At 40.8% G+C, this 27534-nt stretch overlaps 1 protein-coding gene across 3 annotated transcripts in view; it reads left to right on the forward strand.

Annotated features, from left to right (window-relative positions):
• Positions 1-27534, forward strand: part of SNX25 (sorting nexin 25) — a 161569-nt gene that overhangs the window by 685 nt on the left and 133350 nt on the right. For all 3 annotated transcript variants that reach the window (XM_074951250.1, XM_074951252.1, XM_074951251.1), the window contains exon 2: positions 19715-19799. In XM_074951250.1, coding sequence (XP_074807351.1) covers positions 19715-19799 — 85 coding nt within the window. The remainder of the gene's footprint in view (positions 1-19714; positions 19800-27534) is intronic.

Below are 27534 nucleotides of genomic sequence, written 5' to 3' on the forward strand. Positions count from 1 at the left end.
CACTCCGGGCTCTTCTCGCTGCTGGACAGACCCTCCCCTCCCTCCTGCCGATCCCGGCCGTGCCCCAGCTACATACCCTGGGGCCGGCAGCACAGAGGCCCCGGGCACGTTTTGAACTGCGATTTCTTGCTCACTCCTGTGTTGGGTTAAATCCCCTCCAGCAACACGGAGGGGCTGAGATTCCTGCCCTCTTCCCAGCGCAGAGAGACCCCCGGGGGAATTGTGTGTGCCCGAAACCACACCTGGGGTGGGGGGCGCTTCTGTAGAGTTTGCTGGACCTTAATCTTACGCTTGGTCTCTGACAGATGTTGCGTTGCAAATGCTCTGCTTTGACAGCGCTGCTGCACTTAAGTGTTGTTCGCTACAGCTCGGTCAGGGGCTCCTGATCATACAAACTTGTCGCCGGTAAACGTTGTATGATGACAACGTTTTCCTGCAACAGTTGAAAACGATGTTTATTCAGGTCAGTTCAGCTCTGCTTAAGGGTATATTTAAATCGAGAGTGCCTTTAGGTAGCCATCCGGATTCCAGGAACAAATGTCCATGTTCTTGCCATTCCTTTACTTTAAAAAAAATATTAAGGGGGGGGGGGTTTGTAGGCAAGATACAAAATATTCATGTTGCTTCAATGCAAATGCAGCTGTAGGGAGTGCCAAAGACTGTCCTTGAGTAAACTTTATCATAATACCTCCTTCAGCTTTTACACACCTGCAAGATGAACTTGGGAAAGACATTCAACTTCTGTTTACCCTTCCAGGTTAACACCCCCAAATATAACAGTTTTCCTGCTGAATTCCAAAGGCCAGTTGTGTAGAGGCAAACCCTGTGTTAACACATACATAGATTTGCAGACTTATTGAGAAATGTTAGTCAAAACAACTTATTTTAAGCATTTCCTGCCCCAAATAAAAAATCACAGGACTGTGAAAACTATTGCTTGACACGAGGAATTGTTTTCACTCCAATGCTGCATACAGATATAAAGGATGTGTACCATCTGACATCCCAGGTAAGCTCAGTATAGCTGATAGGAGACACATGCTTGTGAACTGCATAGTTCCATGAAAATATAGTGTAGGTAAGTGAAATTCCACAATAATAAATAATGCACTTGTTATAGTGCATTTCATTAATGGATCTCAAAGTGCTTTACAATGAAGGGTAAGTGGTGTTAGCCACATTTTGATATAAAACCTAAGAGTTAATAGGATACAGGTAGTCCTGTTTAATGCTTTAACTTTGGTGTTAACAGCAACTTGAAAGTGTTGTCATTTCTGAATTTCCAGGATGATGTCTGATTCAGCTTTTGACAGCATGGGCCTTTGAAACTAAGAGAGTAGAAAGCCTGTTATAATTCACTCACTAGTATAGTTTGCCATTCTTCCACCTTTCTCATCAAACATGCTAACAAAACTCTACAAAACTTTTGGGGGAGGACTTGTTTCTTTGACCTAGTAGTCATTAAATAGGGAGTAGCAGGAAGGAACTAGTTTTTGACCAGAAATAAATTACCAGGCCTACTCCTGAGGGCTGCTATCTATTGTTGTACGATAGAAAAGGACAGTGAATTATTTCCAGTAGAAAAGGATTATTCAGCCAGATGTTGGATGCTGGTGACACTAGTAGGCAAAACTGGCATGAAGGCATGTTCAGGGTCCATCCCCAGCAGTGGGTAAAAATGATATGATATCTGATTCAAAAATGGCTATGCGTTTTTTTACACTGACATGCCTTCACCTTGTTCAGGGGTTTTTAGGAAGTAAATAGTGTATCTGCGCCATATGTGTGCAGGGGATAGGGTGTGGGTTGCAAAACCATTGAGGAGACACCCATAGGTCATATGAGGAAGCAGCAGTCACCGTCCTAACCTATATTGAGAGGGGTGTCCTGTTAAATATTGTGGCTAATGGACTGGCACAGTTCAGCTAGTTTTTTTGGGGGGGATGGGTGGGAACCTAGTGTTTATTAACACTATTAAGTGTATAAATATTCTTGGATATTAACGATAGTTAATATGAAATTGTGAAAACCCATCTGATGCTGAGAGAAAAAGATGTGCCAAGTCTTCGCTAACAGGCTTCAAACTCCATGGTCCATATCTTCAGGTGGTATAAATCAGCCTGAAGTAAATGCAGCTGTGCTCATTTTCCCCCCTGTGACTATCTGCTCCCCCCCCCCCCAGGTTTTAAATCTCTCACTGCCACAATAGGAAGAAACAAGTGGAGAGGGCATCGAAATATACATACAGTGGAAACTGCTTAATTAGAGAAGATTGAGATTTAAATCAAGAACCAAAGCTAATGTTTTCACTCTGAACAACACAATACCTTAATCCAGTGGGCAAGAACAAGAGCTGAAATATCTAGGGACAAATACAGTTGCTTCACTTTATATGCTATATACACATTCTTTTCCTGGTATATTACCTCCCATTTCTCTCTGAAATTTTCTCCTCTCATTCCTGTCCACTGATTTCATGTGTGGCGCTGTTGTCTCATCACAATTGTTTTGTATTGGCTCTCTACGGGTTTTATCCTGTGGTATTTTTAATTATTTCTGAAAATATTTTAAATCATTTAAAAAACCCAAAACCTCACAGTTCAGTAGCTGTGGCACAGTTACCTTGGTCCAGGGATAGCCCTTGGCCCAGGATCTGATGCCTGCCAAGATTCAATCAGTTATAATGTGCCAGATGTAGTCCAGTCAAGGTCCTTTCCCACGAGACATAACCTGGCTACCTGAAAGGAGTGGGAAGGAAATGCCAAAAAAAGGAGTGAGGGGATTTCCTCCTTTCCATTTGGAAGCCCCCGTCCAAGGCATCTGACTTCCTAGGTCCTACAATTGCAGCTCTGTCTTGTTTTTTCTGACACAAAATTGCTTTAAGCACCAAGGCTCTTTGTGTTGCAGATACATTTTCTCCAAAGAGGATTTTTTTATGGGTACAGGAATCATTCTGATCAGTGCTTGGATACCATAGCAGTGGGGGCAGTATTAGAAACTTGATAGGTATTACATAAAAATATAGTAAAAAGAAAAAAGAAAAGAAGTACTTGTGGCACCTTAGAGACTAACCAGTTTATTTGAGCATGAGCTTTCGTGAGCTACAGCTCACTTCATCGGATGCATAGCATATCGTGGAAACTGCAGAAGACATTATATACACACAGAGACCATGAAACAAAACTTCCTCCCACCCCACTCTCCTGCTGGAGGAAGTTTTGTTTCATGGTCTCTGTGTGTATATAATGTCTTCTGCAGTTTCCACGATATGCTATGCATCCGATGAAGTGAGCTGTAGCTCACGAAAGCTCATGCTCAAATAAACTGGTTAGTCTCTAAGGTGCCACAAGTACTTCTTTTCTTTTTTCTTTTTACGAATACAGACTAACACGGCTGTTACTCTGAAACCTATAAAAATATAGGCCACCCAATAGATTTTGTTGCCAAATCTCTCATTCATCTTTCTTTCTGTAATAATTCGTAAGATAAGATCACCTCTTCCTATCATGATTTCTATAATATTTACAAATCTTCTGGTCTTGCTTAACTGTTCCTTTCCCATCTGTCATGGATCCTTCTGATATCATTTTTCTGTCCCTTTCAAGAGCCGGTAATGGGGTACCTGTGAAGCTAGAGTTTCCCAAACTTTGAGACACCTTTCCTTTCTTCAAGCACAGAAAAGAATAATCTGGCTGTGTCTAATGCAAAACAGTTTTCTAAAGAGGGTTATGGATGGGGGCAGAAGGCCTTCATTGGAAAAAGAATCTATTTGGAGTGGCTGTTTCGATGTGAGCTCAAAGCAAGCGTGTTAATTGTTCTTTCTTTCAGGGTGACTTCCACTTTAGGCTCAGCAAATGAGGAAACACTAAGTATTCAGTAATAAATATTTATTCTAACTGGAGTTGGACTGAGCTCTCAGAGAGTTGGTAGGAGTGTTTAATTGACTTCAAAGGGAGCTGGGTCAGGCCCTTATCCTATACTTCAGTTAAACTCTCCATTAAAAAAATAGTTTTGCCAAAGGCCTTGATTCTGCATATACTTATGATGCTTGAGTAGTTCCATTGTTTTCAACAGGTCTATTAATGTGAGTAAAATAACTTACATGAGTAAGTGCTGAAGGATCAGGCCCTGAATAAGCAAAATTTGTGCTTTTCTACCCTTGTTTTGTTTCCTTCACCAAAACCTGAAGACTTATTTTCCAGTAGTTTGAAGATCTGTGTCTGCACAGCAGGGCACTGTATCAAAATGATATTTTTATATGTGATGTATTGAGTGACCAGCTCTCTGTAGACAACATCCCTGATTCCACATCAAGTTCAGTTCTGTGAAGATAGTTGGTTTGTTTTTGTTTTTTCTTCTCCTGTCCTCTCTTTTTATTTTCATTAACTTCCAGATGGATGAAAAAAACATGCAGACCATTCATGGAAGTAGTACAACGAATAAAAGCAATGGTAAATATTTAGCTATAGAAGCTAATATTTATAGACATACAGTCCTTTCTCACAGATCATAACATATATGGTTCTAGGCTGTATTTGGCTTTCAGTCCTTTAACATAAATAGGAAATATTCCCAACACTTAGAAGGAATTGGTGCTAGACAAGATGCAATAGGACAACAAAGAAATGTAATGTCCTAATTGTACTGTCTTCTAATCAAAACTCTTAAAATTCCCTGGAGATATTTACGTACCAAACAGACACATGCCCTTTCACACAGAAGTTAGAGATGGAAAAGACCTATTAGAATATCCATCTTCCTGTAAATTTAGGATTGTACTGTTCAGCGCCTTGGGTTAATCAGATGTGCTAATTTGTGTTAATAGTGTCTGAGATAATTTTGACTGATTTGAAAAAAGTCCCTTGAATGGATAACTAAAAGGGGAAAAAAATAAACTTGTGTGTTCACAGATTTCTCTTAATGTAGCTCCAAGGAACTGGGAGGCCACAGTAGTGTTCTTTTTCCTTTCTAAATTGTGTTTTGACTCTGAGTCACTTTAATGACTCTTAATTAGTGGGTTGAGTTGCCACACTCACTTTTAGAAATACCAAAACTAAGATGGATGAGATGCTTATTAGAGTCAATGACTATACATTTAATTGATATGAATGATACTTTATAGAGAGTGGTTTATTTAATCTAACTTGAACTAACAGAAAGGAGAATAAACATGTTTTCCAGCAAAAAAAATATGTATTGATCATAATATCACCCCCCAGATTCTGGAGATTAGTTGTTTTACTGTTTTAAATTCACATAAAAAGATTCTTGTGTACACATATGCCCACCACTGAGTGTCTCTTGAAAATTTAAACCTGATATAGTCACTTTTTTTGTTTTGAACTTACCTTAGGAAAATATCTTTCACATATACTTAGCAGGATTCCTTCTTCAAAAGTATTTTTATACAGTTATTCTGACTGTGAGATTTACACGCCTCTGTTTCACATTCTGAGGTGGCCAGCTTTTCTTTCAGTCCATATGTAATTTATATATAATTGATAATGCTATGTACATAGGTCCCTTGTGCAAGAAGAGAAGAATTGCATCTCTCTCCCCAGACTACCTAACTATTGCCTAGCCTTTGGAGCTGCTGGGGTCCAGGAAGATGAGTTTTATTACTTAAATTGTAGAAAAATCAGTAGTGAGATTATTGGAAAATAGTCCCTTGTGGATCAGACAGGCTAGCTGGTGGCCTAGACCAATCATTTGATATGATGTAGAAAGCTGAGCATTCTTCCCTCTTCTGATGGGGAGAATCAACCCCAGGGGTTGGGATGGTAAATAGCAGGAGCCACCGCAGCTATCAGAGGAGGTACACCTTCACATGTAGGTCTCTTTTCTAAAATGTGATCACATGCGCTAGGTGGAGGAGGGAGGGCTGGGCACAATGTGGAATGGCAGGAACAACATCCTATGCATCTTTTGATTAGGTTTGGATATGTTATTCAGAAATGTCCATAATTATCCTAAAAATTAGTTTTTTCTGCAAAATCTACCTGCTGAAGCCTAATTTATCCCCCCCCCCCCCCCCCGATTCTTAAGAGATATATAGAAAATCACTGATCCTTAAGGTGTCCTGCTATCCACTTCTGTCCATCTTGAGAATATGCTGTTTGCGGTTCTGTCACCACTGCTTTTTGATCTTAGGACTTTCTGATTCCAGAAACCAAGAATTCTGGACTGTCTTTGTTCAAGATTGCTCACCAGTTTCTCCTCCTCTGCATTTTGACATCTGAAGATGTGCTAGTTTGTCCTTATCTAAGTGTTTTGTTAATCTCCCTTTAATGATGCAGTCAGCTAACTTCCCTAATGCTGAAGTGAATCTTATTAACGTGTAATTCATTAAATAAATAAATAAAAAGGCAGCTGGTATGAGTGGGGAAGGGATAGCTCAGTGGTTTGAGCATTGGCCTGCTAAACTCACGGTTGTGAGTTCAATCCTTGAGGGGGTCATTTAGGGATCTGGGGCAAAAATTGGGGATTGGTCCTGCTTTGAGCAGGGGGTTGGACTAGTTGACCTCCTGAGGTCCCTTCCAACCCTGATATTCTATGATGGCAGCAATCTTCAGAAATATTTGTAAGGTTATATTACGTGGATCCAGTCCTGCAGTGGGAATTCCATGTGCAGAACTGGGGTCCTGATTTTCTAGCTCTGCTACGTAATAATTTTTATTATTTTCTTTTACAGCTCTGTTGAATACTCTTTGCCCTTGGAGATTTATGACACTTTCCTTAGAACTCAAAATCTGACAGGATTATGCCTTGATTAGTTGCAAAATGTAACCTTGGGGTGGTAACTTCTTACTCCTCTTCCTCAGTGAAGGCTGTTGCAAGGAAATTAAATTCTTTTGGAAACTCTTCATCTTATTTATTTGCTCCCATGACTCCTTGGTGATAGAGTGGCCTTCAGACTTGCATGTCTTGTGTTAGACAAATTGAAAGACTTCCTTGTTGTCTTGCTTTGCAACCCATTGCTATTTTCTTCTCATGTATCCTCTTTTGTCATCTTTATCTCTGTCTCACAGCTTGCGTGGCAGTTCATTTGGATAATATTATTTAGACATTTAATATTTGGCTTCAGAAACCATGTTGGTTTTGGGGGGTGCTGTTCATTTTAAAAGAAGTATTTTATGACTGACCAAGAGAACATAAGGAAAGAGCAGCTTCTCTCTTGACAAGTGAGCCACATTGTTTCAGTATTTAGGTGGCCAAGTGGTGGGGTGGCCAGATTATCACTATCCAGATCTTTGGCAGGGAAGTCACAAACTTGGGACCAAAAAACTTGGTTGGAAGCCTAGTGAAAAACAGTTCCCATTTGGATTTCGCATTCAGGATATGCCTTGGAATTTAGAATGCTCTCTCTAAAACACTTGAACACTCATAAAGGTTCTAGAGAGAAACTTGTTTTGCGCCTCTTATTATTATTTGATTTTTGTTACCCTGTGATTTGCAAAGGGGAGCAAACCCACAGAAGAAATTACCAGGGGAAAAGTCAATTACACATTTTCTCCCTCCTTCCTCTCCTCCGGTTTGGCTTAGCTGGCTATGTGTTATTCACAAAATAGCTGCATGGTCCATGGGCCATGTGGATAAAGAAGGTGTGATGGTGGAAGCAGAGGATCCTAGGGGTAGCCACTCTGTACTGTGTTTCCCAAAGAGAATGCTCACCCAGCATAGTGGAAAAGGAGCAAAATTAATGCTGATTAAAGCAGAATTCCTTCTCTATGTTCTTCTGTCCCCCATTAAAGGAGTCGGAACACAGTGTATTTGCTGTAGAAGGAGGCTTGAGGTCAAAAGGGTTGGAGATAAATGCAGGGGGATTGTCTCTGTAGTAGGTTAAGCTGTGGTCCGTGATCTGTGTGTGGAGTTGAAGCCTGGGTTTTTCCCAGACCTTAACCTATTCAGATTCTTCTGCTTTCGAATTTGCTGGGACCTTTGGGTTTGAGGACTGATTGTTTTCTTCCATACATTCTCATAAAGGAGGAGAGCACAGGGCTATTCTGTAGGCAGGGAATCCTCTGTTCACTTATCATTATTCTTATGAAATTGTGCACGAACCTTTGCTCTGATTCTGAAGGCCTTTTTTCCATTTTAAAGATGTGATAGAACCACTAATGGATGAAAAAGGATTATTGCTTTGTAAATAGATATTTAAATGCTAACATTACTTTGCTAAATTAGAAATAATCACAGGATATGGGGAAAGATAGTACATTCAAAACATTTTTTTCCTCAAACTGAGTAGTCCTGTCTGTTTAATTTGATACAACTTTAATTAAACTTTCTATAAAGTTGTTATTGTTGGAAACTCCTAGTTGTAGAAGCTAGGGGTTGGTTGGTTGGTTGTGTGTGTGTGTGTGTGTGTGTGTGTGTGTGTGTGTATATATTTAAAATCTTCAACTCTATCAGTTTAGAAACCAATACAATTAAAACAGTACAGCCCGCTAGCATGGACACAGTTATGTTGTAAATTTACAGAAATAAGATATACCAATATAAGCACCCTTATCCTTATAGCTGTTCTTGGAGCACCCAGGCCTGTGATTCACCTTGTTACCGCCTGCCTCTATTGTGAGGGAGTCTTGCTTGTGTCTGACTGGGTGTCAGCTCCCTAACACCAACAACCTTTCATGCACTCTCCTCTGGGCTGTGGCAGCCCTATCTTTTCCTTGCAGGTTAACAATAGGTGCACCCAGTCCCTGAGTCCCTTTGAACTGTTCCCCTGTGATATGCAGCCCCTGATACTGGCTACTTACAGAAATCTCAGATCCTCTGTTTACTAGTTTTATCTTAAACCACCATTCCTGTACACTGCACAGCACTTAAAACATAAAACAAAAGTAGGTTTGTTTAAGAAAGAATAGAGCTTTAACGCGAAACGAGAGAGTGATGGAAACAAATGGTTACAACACAAAACAAAATCATACAATGCAAATCTGGGTCTACACTTATTAATGGTTACCTTTTCTGCCTAATAAAATAGGTACTCCCCTCCCAAAGTTCAGTCTATTGCAGAGCTAGCTGGCTGGCTTTATAGGAACCAGGATCCAGTTTTTCATGAGAATTCTTGGGGGGTGGGAGCTGTCTCCCCAGTGAATGGATACAGAGTGCCTTTCCTCACTTTGTGTTATAATGAAACAGTCTATTGTCTTTTTTCATAGGCAGGGCAATTCCCTGTCTGTTTTAATGTTCCTTTTGTACTTCTAAGTGGTTTCAATTATTTGCAATTGTCTCCAATGATTTTCCACTGAAAGTCGTGGGATGGCACAAGGGTAGACAATTGAGCCTTGGATTACATCTCGGACTAACCAGGGTGGGGTGATTTCCCCCCTGCTTGAGTAGGCCATCACTGAGACATATTATCCCCAGTGACTTAAGTTTTAGTCCAAGCCCATAAAGCGTACTATATGGAAAGTATATTATTTCTTAAATATTACCTGTACATATGTACATTCGGCAATGGTTATGAATCTTGACTGGTTACAAGTGTTCTGTAGATACTTTATATATTGCTCCTATGAATATCCTGCAAGACATTTGTTTGGTGTAATGGGTTTATTGGGTCTGAGGCTAGAGTTGTTTGCAAAGAACAGGGGACCCTTTGCCAAGGGGTCTCTGTGTCACAAACTATGTCCATGCTAGGTGGTTGCACTGTTTTAACTCTCATGTCTAAACTGAGAGTTAAAGTGATACAAAAAGTTTGTAGACCAGTCCTTAGTATGACTGATATATAACTTCTTTGACATCTAAAAGTGATTTAAAAATATCTTAAATTTCTTAGCGGTTAGTGTGGGTCTTTTGTGAATGAAAAAATGCTTACGTACTGTTCATAAGGTATTTCTAGTAGGAAAATTATATATCCTTCTCAGTTAAAGCTGAACTCATGGAAAATTTACTAAAACATTATCAGAAGCAGCAACTATTGATTACCGAAGTTCATTCTGATGTTCATGTACACCATGAGACTGTGACAACAAAGAAAAATGTTAATAGTTATAATATTGGATAGCGCAAGCAGATGAGTCATTTGATATTGGTTTTTGTGTATTACAGTCTTTTGCCTTTTGGCCCATAGCTTAAAAGTGAAAAATGCTTTGCACAAAATATAGTTATATTATGTACTGTGACAGGGTCGGGCCGGATGGCTACAGGGGAGTAATAGAAGGCAGATATATTAGCCCCAGGTTAAGTAGGTCACTTTTCCCTGGGTAAGGTAATGGGGAAGGTTCAAGAACAATCAGGAACCTTCTGGAGACTATTAAGACAGACAGGCTGATTAGAACACGGGCAGGCAATCAAGAAGCTGCTAGAATAAATTAAGGCAGGCTAATCAAGGCACCTGGGTTTAAAAAGGAGCTCACTTCAGTTTGTGGTGCGTGTGTGAGGAGCTGGGAGCAAGAGACGCTTGGAGCTGAGAGAAAGTGGACTGTTGGAGGACTGAGGAGTACAAGCATTATCAGACACCAGGAGGAAGGTCCTATGATGAGAATAAAGAAGGTGTTGGGAGGAGGCCATGGGGAAGTAGCCCAGGGAGTTGTAGCTGTCGCACAGCTGTTCCAGGAGGCACTCTAGACAGCTGCATTCCACAGGGCCCTGGGCTGGAACCCAGAGTAGAGGGCGGGCTCGGGTTCCCCCCAAACCTCCCAACTCCTGGTCAGACACAGGAGGAGTCGACCTGGACTGTGGGTTCAGAAAAATGGCCAAGCTGAGGACTGCTGTGAAGCTCCAAGGCGAGCAAATCCGCCAATAAGCGCAAGACCCACCAAGGCAGATGAGGAACTTAGTCACAATACATTGTATTCTGAGTTCTGTACTGGTTTTATTTTTATTGCATTAGTGCAATAGAAAAAATTGCTAATTTTCCTGTGCGTGTGGGCAGAAAACTTGAGGGCAGAACAAGTATGTGGTGGCTGATGTTTATGCCTTGTATGTGTTGTCTGATTTGTAGTGTCACATGTTTTAGAATTGCATCTGACTAATCATGCAATAAGTTGCATATTAGTATGTCGATACTGCGTTTTGTTCACCTTGACCTCCATACATCTCCATCTCCATAGTTAATATATCTACTTAATTCTTTACAATTTAATATTTCAACTTGAGTTATGTTTAAAACAGATTTTAAATTAATCAAATTGTGTCATACCAATAAATTGCATTAGTTTGGTAATTTTTCCATTAGGAAGACTGATCAGATAGTAAAACAGTCTAAGGCTGGCTCAGTGCCAGCTTGGATTTCATTTCAAGCCTCCAAGGCTCTTGCTGTCTGTATCTTACATGATTCCCGTCAGTAACAGATAAGGTTGCCAACTTTATAATTGCACAAAACCGAACACACTTGCCCAGCCCCTGTCCTGCCCGTTCTCTGAGGACCTGCCCCTGCTCACTCCATCTTGCCTCCCTCTGTTGCTCACTCTCCCCCACCCTCACTCACTTGCTCATTTTCACTGGGCTGAGACAGGGGGTTGGTGTGTGGGAGTGGGTACAGGCTGTGGGCTGGGGATGGGGCTCTGGGGTGGGCGCAAAAATGAGGGATTCAGGGTGTGGGAGGGGGCTCCAGGCTGGGGCAGGGGGTTGGGCTGCGGGGGGGGTGAGGGCTCTGGGCTGGGGGTTTGGACTCTGGGGTGGGGCCGGGGATGAGGGGTTTGAGGTGTAGGAGGGGGCTGGGAGTGGGGCCAAGGGGTTTGGAGTATGGGAGGGGGCTCCAGGCTGGGAGAAGGTACAGGCTCTGGGTTGGCGGTGCGGGATCTGGGTTGGGGTTAGAAATGAGGGATTCAGGGTGTTTGGGGGCTCTGAGCTGGGGTTGGGATGCAGGACGGGGTGCGCGCTGCAGCTGGGTATAGGCTCTAGGGTCGGGCTCCAGATGAAGGGTTTGGGGTGCAGGAGGGGGCTCATGGATGGGGCAGGGGGTTGGGGCACCGGAGAGGGTGCAGGCTCTGGACGGCGCTTACCTCGGGTGATTCTCTGGAAGTGGCAAAATCTCCCTCAGGTCCTAGGCCTAGGTGCAGCCAAGGGGCTCCGTATGCTGCCTCCGCCCTCAGGCGCTGCCCCCCCGCAGCGCCCATTGGCCGCGTTTTCTGGCCAATGGGAGTTGCAGAACCGGTGTTCAGGGTGGCACCTCTGGGTGGGGCAGCGTGTGTAGCCCCCCCTGGCCACCCCTCCGCCTGGGAGCTGAGGGACATGTTGCTGCTTCCGGGGAGCCGCGTGGAGGCAGGTATGGAGCCTTCCTGCACCGCCAACCGGACTTTTAACGGCCCGGTCAGCAGTGCTGACCAGAGCCACCAGGGTCCCCTTTCGACCAGGTAGTCAAGTTGAAAACCGGACTCCTGGTAACCATAGTAACAAATGACAAATGTGATACAAAAGATTCCAGCCAGTGCATGCTTCCTTTTCTTATGTAAACAAACACGTGCAGGAAAACCTTAAGAGGCAGAAGTATTTTTTCAAATCAGTGTTCCCTGTTTTAGTGGCCTCATACCTCTCCTTTTTTCTCCCTCCTCATTTGTATCCCAAAGTAAGTGAGAGTTCAGAAATCAGTAAAATCTGTCTTAATGGCTGCTGATTTATTATAATAAGAACTTTAAGGCATTGTCTCTGTTGTGTTGTGACTGTCAAAGGTTTTCATGTAGACATAACCATTAAAAAACTGACAGTGTCTCACTGGGGGAGGGATAGCTCAGTGGTTTGAGCATTGGCCTGTTAAACCCAGGGTTGTGAGTTCAATCTTTGAGGGGGCCATTTTGGGATCTAGGGCAAAAATTGGGGATTGGTCCTGCTTTGAGCAGGGGGTTGGACTAGATGACCTCCTAATGTCCCTTCCAACCCTGATATTCCAGGATACCAGTTAAGCATATAAGGCTTGAAGTCAGTGAGAGCAGGATTAGGCCCATAGTAAAGATGTGCAAGATTTTTTTTTTTTTTACCTGAGCAGGTAAGACTGTATTGCTTTAGGTGGCAGCATGCTGTACAACTGAGGTTGTGTCCAAAGCAGACCCTCTGAAGAAAAAAGAAGTGTGTTACTTTTAACCCGTAGAAGCCGTAGTGATGCTTACCCATTTTACAAACAGACTGACATCTCCTGGATTGATAGCCAGTTTTAACATATGTTGGTTGGCTTGGGTGTGTCTGTACATTGCTTCATAGCAAAAAACATTTCAGTTATAGTCCATAGTTTTCTCTTACTCATAACATTGCAAAAAATTTTTATTTTGTGCTCAAATATTCAGGGCTGGCCTAAATCACAGGCACTATACGCATGTGACTGGGGCCCTGGCATCTGGGGTCGCATGATGTCAGAATCTCAGCTTTGGTATTAAAAATTGTTTCTAGCTCTTATGGTGATGAAGAAAACTTAAAGAGCCCCTGTGACCTGAGTGTCACTGAATCAGTAATGTGCGCCTAGTCAGCAAACAGCCTCAAACAGTAGTTTGGAGGGGTATAACTTTCCTCATTAATTGTAAGGGCACGTAAACTCCGAAACCTGCTGTTCTGGAGGGCTCCCTGATTATACCATTACCCCAGCAGAGGACTGTGCCCTTGCTGCCTCCACACCATCATATGTAGAGGGGCTCTCTCACACAGAGTCCTCTGCTTGCATAGATTGCATATCTGATCTCTCCTCTGGAATAGACCCAAGCTCACCTTAAAACAGGAAGCAGTGGTTTGAGGAGGAGAGGAGGCCTGCCCAGAGAGAGGAGGTGGTGGGCCTTAGTGTAGAGAATTCCACAAAAGCTCTTATACTGTGCTTACGCACTTCATGGAAGTCAATAGATCTCTTTATAGGCCCTAAGAGCTGAGGTACCACATATGGCTGTGTATGGGCCTCTGCAAAATATCAAGTAGACTTTTTCCCATAGAAGTTTTTGCTTTGAAGTGTCCTACTCTTTAAGATTTAAGGGACTGTACCTACTATTTCAAAACATTCCCCTTTTTTTGTCTTTATGTCTCTGCAATCTCCCTATGTCAGACCTGCATTGAGCCATCTAAATACAGAAGGTACACTGGTTTAACCAGAGGTACATTTTAAACTGATATAGTTAAACAGTGTAATCAGTTCCATGCATGGGCACCCTTCAGGGTGGATTTGATTTAAATCATGATTGATTTAAATCACTAGTCAGGAAGACTTGATTTAATCATGGATTTCTACATAAAAGTGCATTCTTGTTGGTTGTTATAACCTTAATACATATTCTTCACAACTCAGAGATAGATGTAGGTTTCATTTTTAGAAGGTACACACTATACATTTTTAAGTGATTTATTTTGAAAACTTTTCAGATTAGTCCCTCCCTTCTCACATTTATCTCCAGACTTCTTCTCCCTGTCCAGATCTATTCTGTCCCCAACAATCTTCTATTCATTGAACTTTTTGAAACTGCACTTTTAGAGAGAGGTAAAGGATTGGCTGTGTGTACACAAATTTGCAGAAGGACGATAGGGTTGAGGTCTGTTATTTCTCACCTCTATATATTTAATTAATTAATTAAAAACATTTTTTGCTGTTATCTCTGGAGACACAAATCCAGTTTGAGAACTTCAAAACTAAGCATCTCTGATGGTATCTTCTAGACTGAGCACTGAGTCCCATTGGGTAGATAGAAAGATTAACCTAAATAATCTATACAGAAGCCCCTGGAACCCCATAAAATTGGGTCCCTAATCCATGAACTACAGGTATTGGAACTCTTTTACAAAACTTTTCTTAAACATAACATGAATATATTGTCTCATGCTATAAAATTGGAATTTATAATCCCTATTCTATGATGAGATATCTTTGAGCTATAATGAATCTGAATTAAAACTATCTTTAGATAGGTTTTTTCCTCAAAAAACATTTTATCAAAAAAATCCGATTTAAATAAAAAAAATCTGATTTTTTTTTTTTAAAAAGAGCATTGATTTTTATCCACCCTGGCACTCTTTTATATGAGTTGAAAACGGGCTTATTTCAGTTTAGCTTGTGACACAAGCTAAACAAACAAACATCAGGCTTAAATTGATCTAAAAGAATGTCCATGCAGGGGTTTGCACCAGTTCAATTAAATAGGTTTAAAATTGTATCTTAGTTAAATCAGTGCAACTTCTGCATTTAGATGAGTGGCACTTCCTTTAGATGTGAAAACATCAAAGAAAACAAAGTAAGCCCTTTCTAGTCTGAGCTTTATAACCAGAACTTCATTCCACCACCCCCCCCAGTGAAAGGGGGGCACAGACATACTGGCAGTAATGGGAACCAGTGTAGGGGTAATTTTAAAGTCCTACCTACAGTACAGAAACTGTGGTGTTTGACACCCACATGCCCTTTTAGCTCCTGTACCTCACCTCAAACCAGTATTACACCCATTTGTCCTGCTGGCATGGGCAGTCAACTGTTCAATGCTCATTGTAGCAAAGTGTGTAGACATTTCCTTCTGCTAGAACTCTCAAGCTGTCTGTACACAAAGGATTTTCTGAAAATCTCCCATTGTTGCTTTAGAGCTGGTGCAAGTCTACTTCCAATAGTTCATGGACCCATGGAACCCTGATAATAGACTGTCTGTTGGCATCTTTACTGTTCCGTCGTTCAACCCAGTGGCCTGTCTACACTAACACCCCCGCCTTTGCCAGCACCAATGGAGCTGAACTGATGGTTGGATTTAAAAAACTTCTCAGTGTAAAGCAAAGTGCAAGAGGCATTGCTAGGAGGATGTTGAGCACTGTTGACTATCAACACAGGCTGGAAGAGAATGGGGGTTTGGAGGTAGGGATCTTTGTATGACACTTGGTGTCAAACTCAGCAGTTGCTTTAGTATAGACATACCCTGAAATGCGGTTCATTGTTAGTAATTACCAGTTAAACTGAATTCCCCTGTGTATTCTTGGATGAGTTCATGTGAAAAAGCATCTGCTGCTCATACAAATAAATGTGAATGTTTACATATAATTGGGATCTTTTTCCCCTAGAGATTTGATTTGAATTTTACAACAGGAGGACTAATATTTGCTTAGCTCTTTTCCCATTTGCTCTCTGCCAGTCTGAAGCCATTTCCTCTCAAACTGTGGCACTGCTGCACTGTCTATGACCTTCTACACCGATTCCTGTGTCACTCTGCAGTATTTCTCAGAAAAATCAACTTACTGTGCAGCTTCCATACAATGTATCTCCATTGTGTCCTTTAATAGTTGTGTACTGTGCCACCAAATAGATAATTATTTTAAAAGTTTTTTTTATCATGCTTGTCCACTGTGATTTCTTACCCAGTTCCTTCTTCTGATCACCCCTTTTGTTCAGATCTCTTGCTGCTGAGTATCGCTGTCTCTTGGTTCTTGTTGAACATGTTTGATTTAAGCAGAGCACTCCTTGCCGTTTAGAAGATAAAACTTGCAAATTATAAACAATAACGTTCTGTAAAATAAATTTTTATGAATTAAACCATGAGTTTGCAATTGCCTCAGTAAAGTACTCCACAATAAGGACTTTTGATTTTTAGGTTTTAACTAATAAACACAGATAAAACACCCACCATTTAATTAAAAAAAATCAAATTGGTGTTTTATCCAATAAACACTGGAAAAATTTTGGAAATAGTTACTTGTATCTAAGTGCTTGTCACACTACTAGGTGTGATTTCTAAAGCGCACTAAGATGTTCGTCAGTGAAAGACCCTGCTGGTGCGCACTGAAGATCCTAAAGATTTCCTAAACAGTACTATATTAAAGTGCACTAGGGAACATTATAAAGAAATTACTCATTACTGTGAAGTGTATAATATGTTGCTCAGTACAGTATATACGAGAGCCCCCCCAAAACCCCTTATTTGTGGACATCTACATAAAATTAATAAACCCTGTCAAACAGAAGTCTTACCCTCAGTCAATAGGGAAGCACTGCTCTTTGTGTTGAAGCATAAGACTTTTAAAACTGAAATATGAAAGGATCAAATTGTGCAGTGAGCCCACTTTGTAGAATTGTGTATATGGGATTATAGTGCCTGTGATATGGAGTAATTCCTGATACAGAAAGGGATCTATTCTTAAAGTATTGAGCTGATGTCCTTTCCTCTGCTTATAAAGAGGTACTGAGTTGAGAAGAAGGAAAAAGTCCCATGATATGAGGCAAAAACAGGTGTTTAATATGTATAGTTTCTTTGTCCTGGATTACATTAGAACTAGTTTTGAATGTAGAAATTTGTGGCAGATGCTCCATTGGATCCATCACTACTCTCGAATGAGGAAAAAGATACTCAATGCAACTATATAATGTAAACAAGTATGTGTGTTAGAGAATGATCCTAGGGGAAAACTTGAATGGCTTTTGTTTCCAGGACCCTCTGAAGTATCACTCTGTTAAATTTCTTTAGAAATGTAATTGGAATATTTTATGCAGCTGATTCTCTTCCCATTTCTTTTTAAATTGAGAGATGGGGAATAATTTTATTTCCCTCCTATGAATAAGTCACATAAATCCTGAAGTAATCCCATGACTGGCATTATGAATTTGCTGTGTGAAACAAATTGTCTCAAAAGTAACAAATCAGAATCCTCAAAATATTTTTGTTAGTATTTTTCAGGCTCAGGAAAATGTTTAGAAACCCTCAGCTGTCCAAACTATCCTTTCTGCCTAAGGGGAAAGAGAAGTCCTCTCCTTATATATGGCATTCCAGATCTGTGGAACTCCTTACCTGCTTATGATACTAGCTTTTAAGTGCTAGGAGACATTCATATGAAAGAACTCTATGAAATAGTGTAAGGTTAATTCATTGATTGTGCTATGATTTATAAAAAATATTACTATAATGGTAGCACCTAAAGGCTCTGATTGGGGATCAAGAACCCATTAGAAGTGTGTTGTGCTAGACCAAGGGTGGGCAAACTTTTTGGCCCGGGGGCCACATTGGGGTGCAAAACTGTATGGAGGGCAGGTAGGGAAGGCTGTGCCTCCCCAAACAGCCTGGCCCCTGCTGCCTGTTTGCCCCCTCCCACTTCCTGCCCCCCTCAGAACCCCTCACCCATCCAACCCCCCCCCGCTCCTTGTCCCCTGACTGCCCCCTCCCAGGACCTCCACCCATAACCGCCCCCCGGGACTCTACCCCCTATCTAACTGCCCCCCCCGCTCCCCCCCGACTCTCCCTCCCCCCCCAGAACCTCTGCCCTATCCAACCACCCCCTGTTCCCCGTCCCCTGACTGCCCCCTCCCGGGACCCCCCACCCTTAACTGCTCCCCCCCCCCCCCGGGACCCCACCTCCTATCCAATCATCCCCTGCTCCCTGACTGCCCCCCAGGAACCCCTGCCCCTTATCCAACCCCCCGGCCCCTTTACCATGCCACTCAGAGCAGCATGTTTGGGAGCCGAGCCGAAGCCAGACACTCTGACATGCTGTCCTGCATGAGCACGCAGCCCTGCTGCCCAGAGTGCCGCCCGCACGGCGGCGTAACTGCAGGGGAGGGGGGGCAGTAGGGGAGGGGCTGGGGGCTAGCCTCCTGGGCCAGGAGCTCAGGGGCTGGGCAGGATGGTCGTCTGGCCCGCGGGCCATAGTTTGCCCACCTCTGTGCTAGACACTATACATGTATCATAAGAAAAAATGCACTGAGCCATCAGACTCTCTTTAAATCAGGTTACAGTTTTGGCAGATATAAGTTCTAACACTTCATTTGTGTTTGGACTTCTCCCCAGATTTAGAGGAAAGATTTTTGCACGTTTTCCCCCTTCTTTCAATAACTTTTACATTTACCAGGAGCACATTTCCAAAGTGCTGTCTCTTCAGCAAGGGACTGAACCCTTTTCTGTATTTAAAAGTTGTACTGGAATAACATGGGACTGTCTGCATCCGTGTACAAATTCTCTCCCATTAACAGATCTGTGCACTTAAGTCAACATAATTAGTCTGGTTTGCAATCAGTGCAACTCCATATCTGTCGGATTTAGGTCGGTTTGGCAGCAATGTGGCTGCATCCTACTTCAATGTAGTCAAGGCCTGAATTGCAGATCCTGCCTGCTCCTTCTGGACATGCTTTTAGAATCACACTCTGGTGTGGACGTCCCGTCCCCCCCCAGTCTCCCTTTGGTGCTGTAGAGGCTAATATCTTAAAATTAAAAAATGCCTATTTAGGTAATTAGCTTAAAAATAAGTAGTCATGGATATTCATGGCTAGCACTTTACTTAATAGAAAAGTGCTTTGGAAAATTTAAAGGGCTCACATTTTAAAACATTTCACAGGGCTGAGCAAAACCTGTTTTGACAGAATGCTCCCATGATTTAATGTTTGCTACTGGCCTTTCACTGAGGTGTACCAAGGTGCAACATTTGTCTTTGTATCCAAGTGAACTGCTGGTCCAGGAATTTTGCTTCCCTGAGATCTTGTAAATCTATAAAAACATTACACTGTTTACTAGAACATTTTTTTTAGTTGCTTAGAGTGCTGGACCTGGCAAGTGTCCGACTGTTGACTGATGAGATTGTAAATATGAGACAATGCCCTTTAGGAAATATAATAGAATTATTGCAAATCAGAGAATTTAAACCCCAATATGTCATAAGATTCTCACTTCAAGTGCCCTTGTCAACGTTTTAGGAAAATGCCATTGATTTTGTTTTAATAACTTGGATAGCAGGAGTGTCTTGTAAAAAGCAGGTGATTTTACTGTTATTTGGGGCTTTGTTTTTTCTCTTCTTTCTTATGCAGCTCAATTCTTTATTTTTAGTAATAGGTGTTCTTTTATTTCAGAGTCATTTGTCTGGAAATGCACATGAATCGCTCCAGTCTAGGAGGGTGGTCATTTCTCATAACATGGATAAAGCTCTGAAAGAAGGTGAGTCTTACCTGGGAGCATGAGTGGATAGATTGTGAACCTCTACTCAGATTGGTGAACAGTTACTTGCAAAAGTAATCCCATTTACGTTTAGGGGACTTCTTGCAAAGTGAGATGCTACTCAGCAGTGTGTAAAGATATCAAAATATGATGCAAAATTCTTCCAATACAACACATTTTGTCCTGGATTAAAATAATGGTGGAAGGAAGGGAATCTTCAAAGATGTAATAATTCTATAGACAGTAGAAAGTCACAAAATGTAAGTGTCGCACTATCACTGGCATCTCTTCATTTTAACCATTGTAAAAGACAAAGGAAAACTCAAATGTGGTAAATTTCAACAGGATTAGTAGATAGAAATTATCTAATATGATGTTGTTATAGTCAATAATACATGTTGCTTTCTTGGTCTTTATACTTGCTTCCATGTGTGCAGTTGAGATACATCTGCTATACTGACCAAAACAAGTTTCTACTACTGTTGGTGGTATTCAGCTATGGAGGAGCCCAGGAGCTAGATGCTACATGTATTGGTTCATTAGGGAGCATAGGTTGATGAGAGTTAGCTGGATTTTATTCTGCATCATCAGCAAACTTGTTGAAAATTAGAGTTGTAACTGATAGGTTTCAAAATGTAGTTTAAACGGAATTGTCATCAAGCAGGGTGTGTTTCTAGTAGGGTATGTCAAGGCTGATTCCTCACTCTGGCACTTCAAGTGCAGAAGGTGGGGGCCTGCAAGGATTTTAAAAATTAATACTGGCCACTCCAGGCTTGTATTAAACTCTCAAGGTTACAGCTTCTCTCTAACCTTGGATGGGTAGGTGCTGCCACCACCCAAGTGCAAAAAACTCCTTTGAAACCAGAAAGACGCACTTGGGAATTCCTTCCTGTGGGGTACCCTCAAGCCCTTTCACCCCCTCTCCGGGGAAGAGCTGAGAAAGAAAAACAAAGGAAATCAACTGTTGCCACCAACTACTTAAACAACGTATGCACAAACCTCTTAGGACACAAAAAATCCTATCCTGTTCTTAAAAAAGGTAAATTTTATTAAAAACAAAAAGAAAGAAAATACATCTGGAACTTATGCTTTTGCTAGATTTAAAAAACCCACTTACAAAAATTAAACATCAAGAATAACCTTCTTGAGGTCCAGCTTAAAGGTTACAAGCAAAACAAAAGCATTTGGGGTTAATACAGAGGAGTCCACAAGCCAATAAAAAGTAAACCGAAATAAACCTAATCGCATATTTCTAAACGTTCCTGATCTACTTACATATCTGGGTTGTTAAATAAGTAGTCTAGATATGATCTGATGATTTTCATATCTGGCCTTTAGCTTCTTACAGCATAACTGTTCCCTCTTCCCCTCTTTCCCAGAGACCATAACACACAGACAAAGGGAAGATTTTTCCCAATTTCCCAAAAGTTCTAGCCCTCCCATTGGCTCTTCTGGTCAGGTGCCCACTCCTTTCCTTTTACCTGTGGGCTTGTTAACCATTTACAGGTAAAGCAAGTAGAGAACAACCACGAACAGGGGTTTTATAGCTAACTGGGTGTCCATAAAAGGGAACTACTCTCCCCCCTCCCGCCCCTTCATTTATCACAGATTATAAGGGATCGATTCTTAACCTTACACTGTTTAACATTTTTAACAATGAACTGGAAAAAATATATAATAATTGCTGATAAAGTTTGCAGATGACACACACATTGTGGGAGTGATAAATAGCAATGAGAACTGGTCTCTGATACAGAGCAAATTGGCTTGCTTGGTAAGTTGAGCTCAAGCAAACAGTATGCATTTAAATATAAGCAAATGTGAGATTACACATCTGGGAACAAAGTATGCAGGCCATAGATACAAGACGCAGGATTCTATCCTGGGAAGCAGTGACTCTGAAAAAGATTTGGGGGGTCATGGTGGACAGTCATCTGAACATAAGCTCCTAGTGCGATCTTGTGGCCAAAAGGGCTAATGTGATCCTTGGATGCATAAATGGGGGAATATTGAGTAGGAGTAAAAAGGTTATTTTACCTCAGTATTTGGCAGTGGTGTGACAGCTGCTGGAATACTGTGCCCTATTTTGGTGTCAACAATTCAAGAAGGATGTAGATACATTTGAAAAGGTTCAGAGAAAAGCCTAAAGGAATAGAAAACCTGCATTATATGAGAGATTGAGCTCATTGAGTCTATTTAGCTTATCAAAGAGAAGGTTAAGGGGTGACTCAATCAAGGTCTATAGGGACTTTGAAGAGTCCTCTATTATCAAATTTCTGTTCTCCATTAAGCTAGCAAAGATATAACAAGATCCAATGTCTGCAAGTTTAAGTTAGATAAATTTAGGTTGGAAATAAGGTGCAAAATTTTAACTGCGAGGTTAATTAACCATTGGAACAATTTACCAAGGATTGTGCTGGATTCTCCATTACAGTAAATTTTTAAATCAAGAATAGATGTTTTTTTCTGAGAGCAATGCTCTAATTCAAACAGGAATTAATTCATGGTTATGCAGGAGGTCTGACTAGATGATCACAGTGGTCTCTTCTGACCTTGTAATCTATGAATGCAAAATTAAGGACTACTAATGCTCATTTGTATGCTGCCTGTTAATAGCATATGAAGACAGCACATACAGTTGTTCATAAGCAACTGGAACACAAAGGACCAGGTCCTCAGAGGCACCAGGCATCTGCAACTTCCACTGATAGAAACAGGAGTTCTAGGTGTTCATAACATCTCAAGAAAGGCACAAAGATCTAGCGATATGGTTGTACACACAAAGGGTCTGAGCTGGCTTCATTACAATTACTGGGAAAACAGCTGGAAGCAGGATTGGGCCCAATTCTGCAAAGTCCTGAGTACCTCAGTGAGGTGTTCAGCCTGTTCAATTCCTGTTGTTTAATTTCTGTATGGAAATGGATCCAGGTTTCTCATATCAGGTGCTGAGCATCTGGCAGGTCTGAATTCCTAAATCTTGCTCATTTTTTAAATATAATCATTTGGGATTAAAACAGTCATTACAAGCCACTTACACTTGATGGAAAAAGAAGCCTGAGGCACTTTTTATGCAACACAGGAAGTTTAAGGTGTTTCATTTTCTACAGGAGATGAATTTTTTAAATTAACCTTTAGGAATGCCCAGGCACTGTTGTAATTTCAGTCCCCAGCTGTGTGCTGTTCAGGGATCTTTCTTACGCAGATCTTAGCACCCAGGATAATTAGCTGAATTACAGATTTGAGTGTTAGAGAGGCAAGGTGTGGGAGGTAATATCTTTTATTAGACCAACTTCTGTTGGTGAGAGAAACAAGCTTTTGAGCTTACACAGAGCTCTTCTTCAGGGGTGTTAAACTAGCTGTAATAAACCTCTAATGATCCCTGCTAGTGCTGACATTTGTTTGCTACCTGTATCTATACACAAACTTCAAATTTTAAGCACATTTGTAAGCAGCAGTGATAAGTTCTGTCTTCAGGAAATGATTATGAGCTACCAAGAGCTATTATGCCCATGCTTTCTCTCCATCTTCCCCCAGAAATTAAACAGTGTCAGTGTTTGTTCTGTTCTCTCTCTCTCTCTCTCTCTCTCTGTGACAACATAATTCTGATGTGGAACCTTTGGGATTTGATCAGATGAATGCTTTGTAACTTCACATTGTAATGCCTGGAGGATTGTGCACTTTAGCTCAAAAATAGTACTGAATAACAGCTACCTATATATTAGGATTTCGGGTTTTCTATACAAATGTTATTGCTATATATTGAATCATAAAAAATTGTTGAAAATTGAAAGGGGAAAATTGTGCATTGGAAATGGTTCATAAGACAATTCGAGTGATAGGATCTTGGGCTGTGGTGTGGTGAGGAAGATTAGTTTGATTATATTTATTTTTAGTAGTCACCTATTTGTATAACATCATAAATGTATTGTGTTTTTGCAAACCCAGAGTAAGATGTGCTTGTGATACGTTGGATCCCAGAAACCCCCTTGGGACTGCCATCTGATGTGCCTAGACTACCTCTGAGCCTGTTTTCCCTGCCAGCTTGGGACTTCAGTGCCTTTGCCTTGTTTGAGCCAGACACGCTTGCCTGCTGCAAACACAGATCCAAGTCTGAACCACGTCCACCTCAAGCTGCAGGCTTAACTGAAAACAGCTTGAGAAGTGCTCCTGTCTCCAGCACTCAAATACCCAACCACCAATGGGGTCCAAACCCCAAATAAATCCGTTTTACCCGTATAAAGCTTATACAGGTAAACTCATAAATTGTTTGCCCTCTATAACACTGATAGAGAGGTATGCACAGCTTCCCCCTCTCCCTCCCCCCCGGTATTAATACATACTCTGGGTTAATTAATAAGTAACAAGTGATTTTATTGAATAAAAAAAGTAGGATTTAAGTGGTTCCAAGTAATAATAGATAGAACAAAGTGAATTACCAAGCAAAATAAAATAAAACACACAAGTCTAAGTCTAATACAGTAAGGGCAGAGGGAGGGAGCTTAACAGAATAAAAGTGGGAGTTGGTTTCACGCTGTAGGTGCAAAGACAACAGTGGGAGAAGGAGATGAAAGCAGTAAAGAGTGGGGATTAAGAAACATGGGGGAAGGGGAGTGAGAGGCAATGAGACCAGAGATATAGACAGAGTTACTGTAACAGGGTGGCTTATCCTAAGGGAAGGAGGCCTGGCCTGGGGCCAGCCTATCCTGGTTGGTAAAGAGAGGAATCAGGTGATTTCCATTATAAGAGTACCAGGAAGCTACAGAGGGAGGGGGAATCTCAGGAAGTTGTGTCACAGACTACAGAGAGAGCAAGGAAAGGCTCCTGCAGGGAAGACCCTGGAACCAGGGAGTTGCTGCAGCTAGGAGGAAACACCAGGGAAAATAGAGGCAGGGCACTGTAGAGTGATTTCTGGCCATGAGGGGGCATCAGAAAGTGGCCGACCTTGTTACCCTTACATTTATATAGAACCAGAAGGTGAGGATGAGGCACTTTACAATTGCAAGGTTACCTTTCTTTAATTAAACTGATGACTAAACTTAAAACTAACAAGTAGCTGGTTTCTACTTCTGCAGCTGGAGGTTGAAGGGGGACTTAAAGATGCTTTGCCTATCATCTCCCTTATCCTTTCTTTGTAAAATAGTAAGTTATTGATGGTATACCCCTAAGAAATCTGTTGATAATCTCAGAAATCCTTAGTCCCGTCCTTTGTATAGTTGTGTGATAATGTTGAACAGAAAGCCAGTGCAATTGGGGTTGTGGGTGTGGTGCTGGTGTGAGCTAAATGAACACTCTAGTTTTGAGATGGAGAGTTTAATTTCATATCATCTTAGCATGTTTCTCTGTAAAATTGTGCAAGAGGCTGATTTCTTCTTTAAATGCATCAGGAAGTATTGTAATGGAAAAGCAAACAGCAATAAATAAATCTCGCCAGTATCTACAGTTTTCTTGAGACTGGATAGACTGAATTTATAAAATTGTAAGGAACAAACTAATAAAGTGACAGTATAATGCTGATAATTCAGTATAGAGCTGATAATTCCATCACTCAGGTCAAATTTTCTACTTGCTCCCAAATAGTTAATTTTTGCTCCCCTTCTTACCTTTCCTCCCCATGCTCGATGTTCATAGCGCCTTGTCATGTACTAAATTATAGGGTCCCCCCCCCAGGTGAAATCATGAACAAAAGGCTCTCTTTGTCTATTATAAAGCAGTACACAATAAGGCACACTTTAATAAGTCCTCCTTTCTTTGTTAGTGGCCAAGGTAACCCTTCTATTTCAAATTAATTTTGTTTTAATATGCTATATGTCAAAGCAAAATCTTGTTGCAGCCTTGACTATGGAGGGCCTCTCATTGCCTCCATAATAATTATTCCATTAATTTTAATTTTTCCCAACTTTGTTTCATTTTTAAAATAAAACTGACAACCTATTAGTGTAGTTTATCTTAGTTAAAGTGTCATCGCTATTAGACAAATTATTCCTCTACTGTTATATGAAATGAGTGTAAAAGGTCAGCGTTAAGCCTGTTTTTGGAATGTCTTTATCTATTTTAGACTGTTATGTTACCTACAGTATCAACTTTTTAAATTTAAAGTTGACCAAGACTAGTCTGAGGTTTTCCCATTTTATTTCTAAGAAATATCTTATAGCATAATGAGCATAAATAGACTTAAGCCATAAAATGTTACCCACATAAACCTCTATGCACTGGAAAGACTTATCTGGCAAGTTTCAAAATGGCAAATTAGTCTGAATTCCTCTTTTTTAAAGTTATCTCTCATTGGGCACCCAAATATTGAAGCACTCCAAATCACTAGTCATTTTTAAAAATTGAGGCTTTAATTGATTTCTGCCAGGCTTATAACTGAAAAGCTCTCTATTCACTCCCTCAGATCATACGAGTCCTACCCAGACTCCTGCAAACATTGGTCTTCCTATTTAGTGCAATTCCTCCCATCAAAATGAAACCTGCAGTCATGGATTCACACTTCCTCCTATCTGCTGTAATCTATATGAATTGGATTGTGGATCACAAAACACACTTACTAATATTTTAGTATATAAAATGTAAAATAAATAGTGATCATATATAAGCTGGGACCTTGAAATTACATTAATTGAATGAAAATATTTTTAAACTAGTTGGTTAACCTGTGCAAAATAAAGGAGGATAACTAAATCTTTTTGCACATTATCTAAGCCCATAAGGGTAGTGCAAAAATGTATTTTTGCAACTTTGTATATTGTCAGTGTCAGAAACAAAATGCTTTTGATATGTCATTCAAAGTGGTATACCAGTCTGGAACTGGAGAAGGGAGGTTTTATTTTTTTCTTTCTTTCTTTTAAATATATATTTCTATAATATGTAGAAAAGAATGCACTTAGAACATTGAGCATACTAGTATACAAGTTCAAACAATTTTTTGGCAATTTAAAATGCCATGGGGACTGTATCCAATTTCTCAAGGGAAAACTAGGCAAGATTTCATGTCAGTAAAGCTATTAATTTTGTGCTTCTGCATCAGTTCTTTTTTATATACACTATTTTACAAAGTAAGGCCTGATCCTGTGAACACCTATGTACATACTTAAATTTAGATGTGTTAATGTCCTATCAAATTCACTTAGCACTACTCGAGCTTAAAGTGAAGCATGCATATAAATGTTTGCAGAATAGGTGCCTAAGGATCTAAAATGGGTATATTTTACATACAGTAGCATATTCTTATTTTTGCTAAGGTGTATTCAAAGGATGTTGCACAATTTATTTATTTGCAGGCAGCGTTGCTAACATGAGACTGTATAATGGTCTGTCAGATCCTAGGGTTTCCTAATGTCTCTTTGAAAAGCACAGTAGAACAAGGACCACAGCACGTACTGCACAAGCATGCTGAAATAATTTGGTTTGTTCCCTGAAACCTAAGGCCTTGATTCAACAAAGTGCTTAAGTATGTACTTAAGTCCATCCCTGTTCAGCACAGTTGAATTAAAGGTGACCATGTGCTTAAATGTTTTGCTTCCCTGATTGTGGACCTAATACTATAACAACACTGCTGATGAAAAAGCTGTTAACTGAAAAAGTCTTCGGAATTTTGGAATGCAAATTTATCATATTTTTGTCTTTCTTTCCTCAGACCTAGGTAAATTACTGACTAAGCCAGGGATCGGCAACCTTTGGCATGAAGCCCGTCAGGGAAATCCGCTGGCCGGCCGGGATGGTTTGTTTACCTGCA

The sequence above is a fragment of the Natator depressus genome, chromosome 4 (genome assembly GCF_965152275.1).
Source record: "Natator depressus isolate rNatDep1 chromosome 4, rNatDep2.hap1, whole genome shotgun sequence".
Taxonomy (NCBI): domain Eukaryota; kingdom Metazoa; phylum Chordata; order Testudines; family Cheloniidae; genus Natator; species Natator depressus.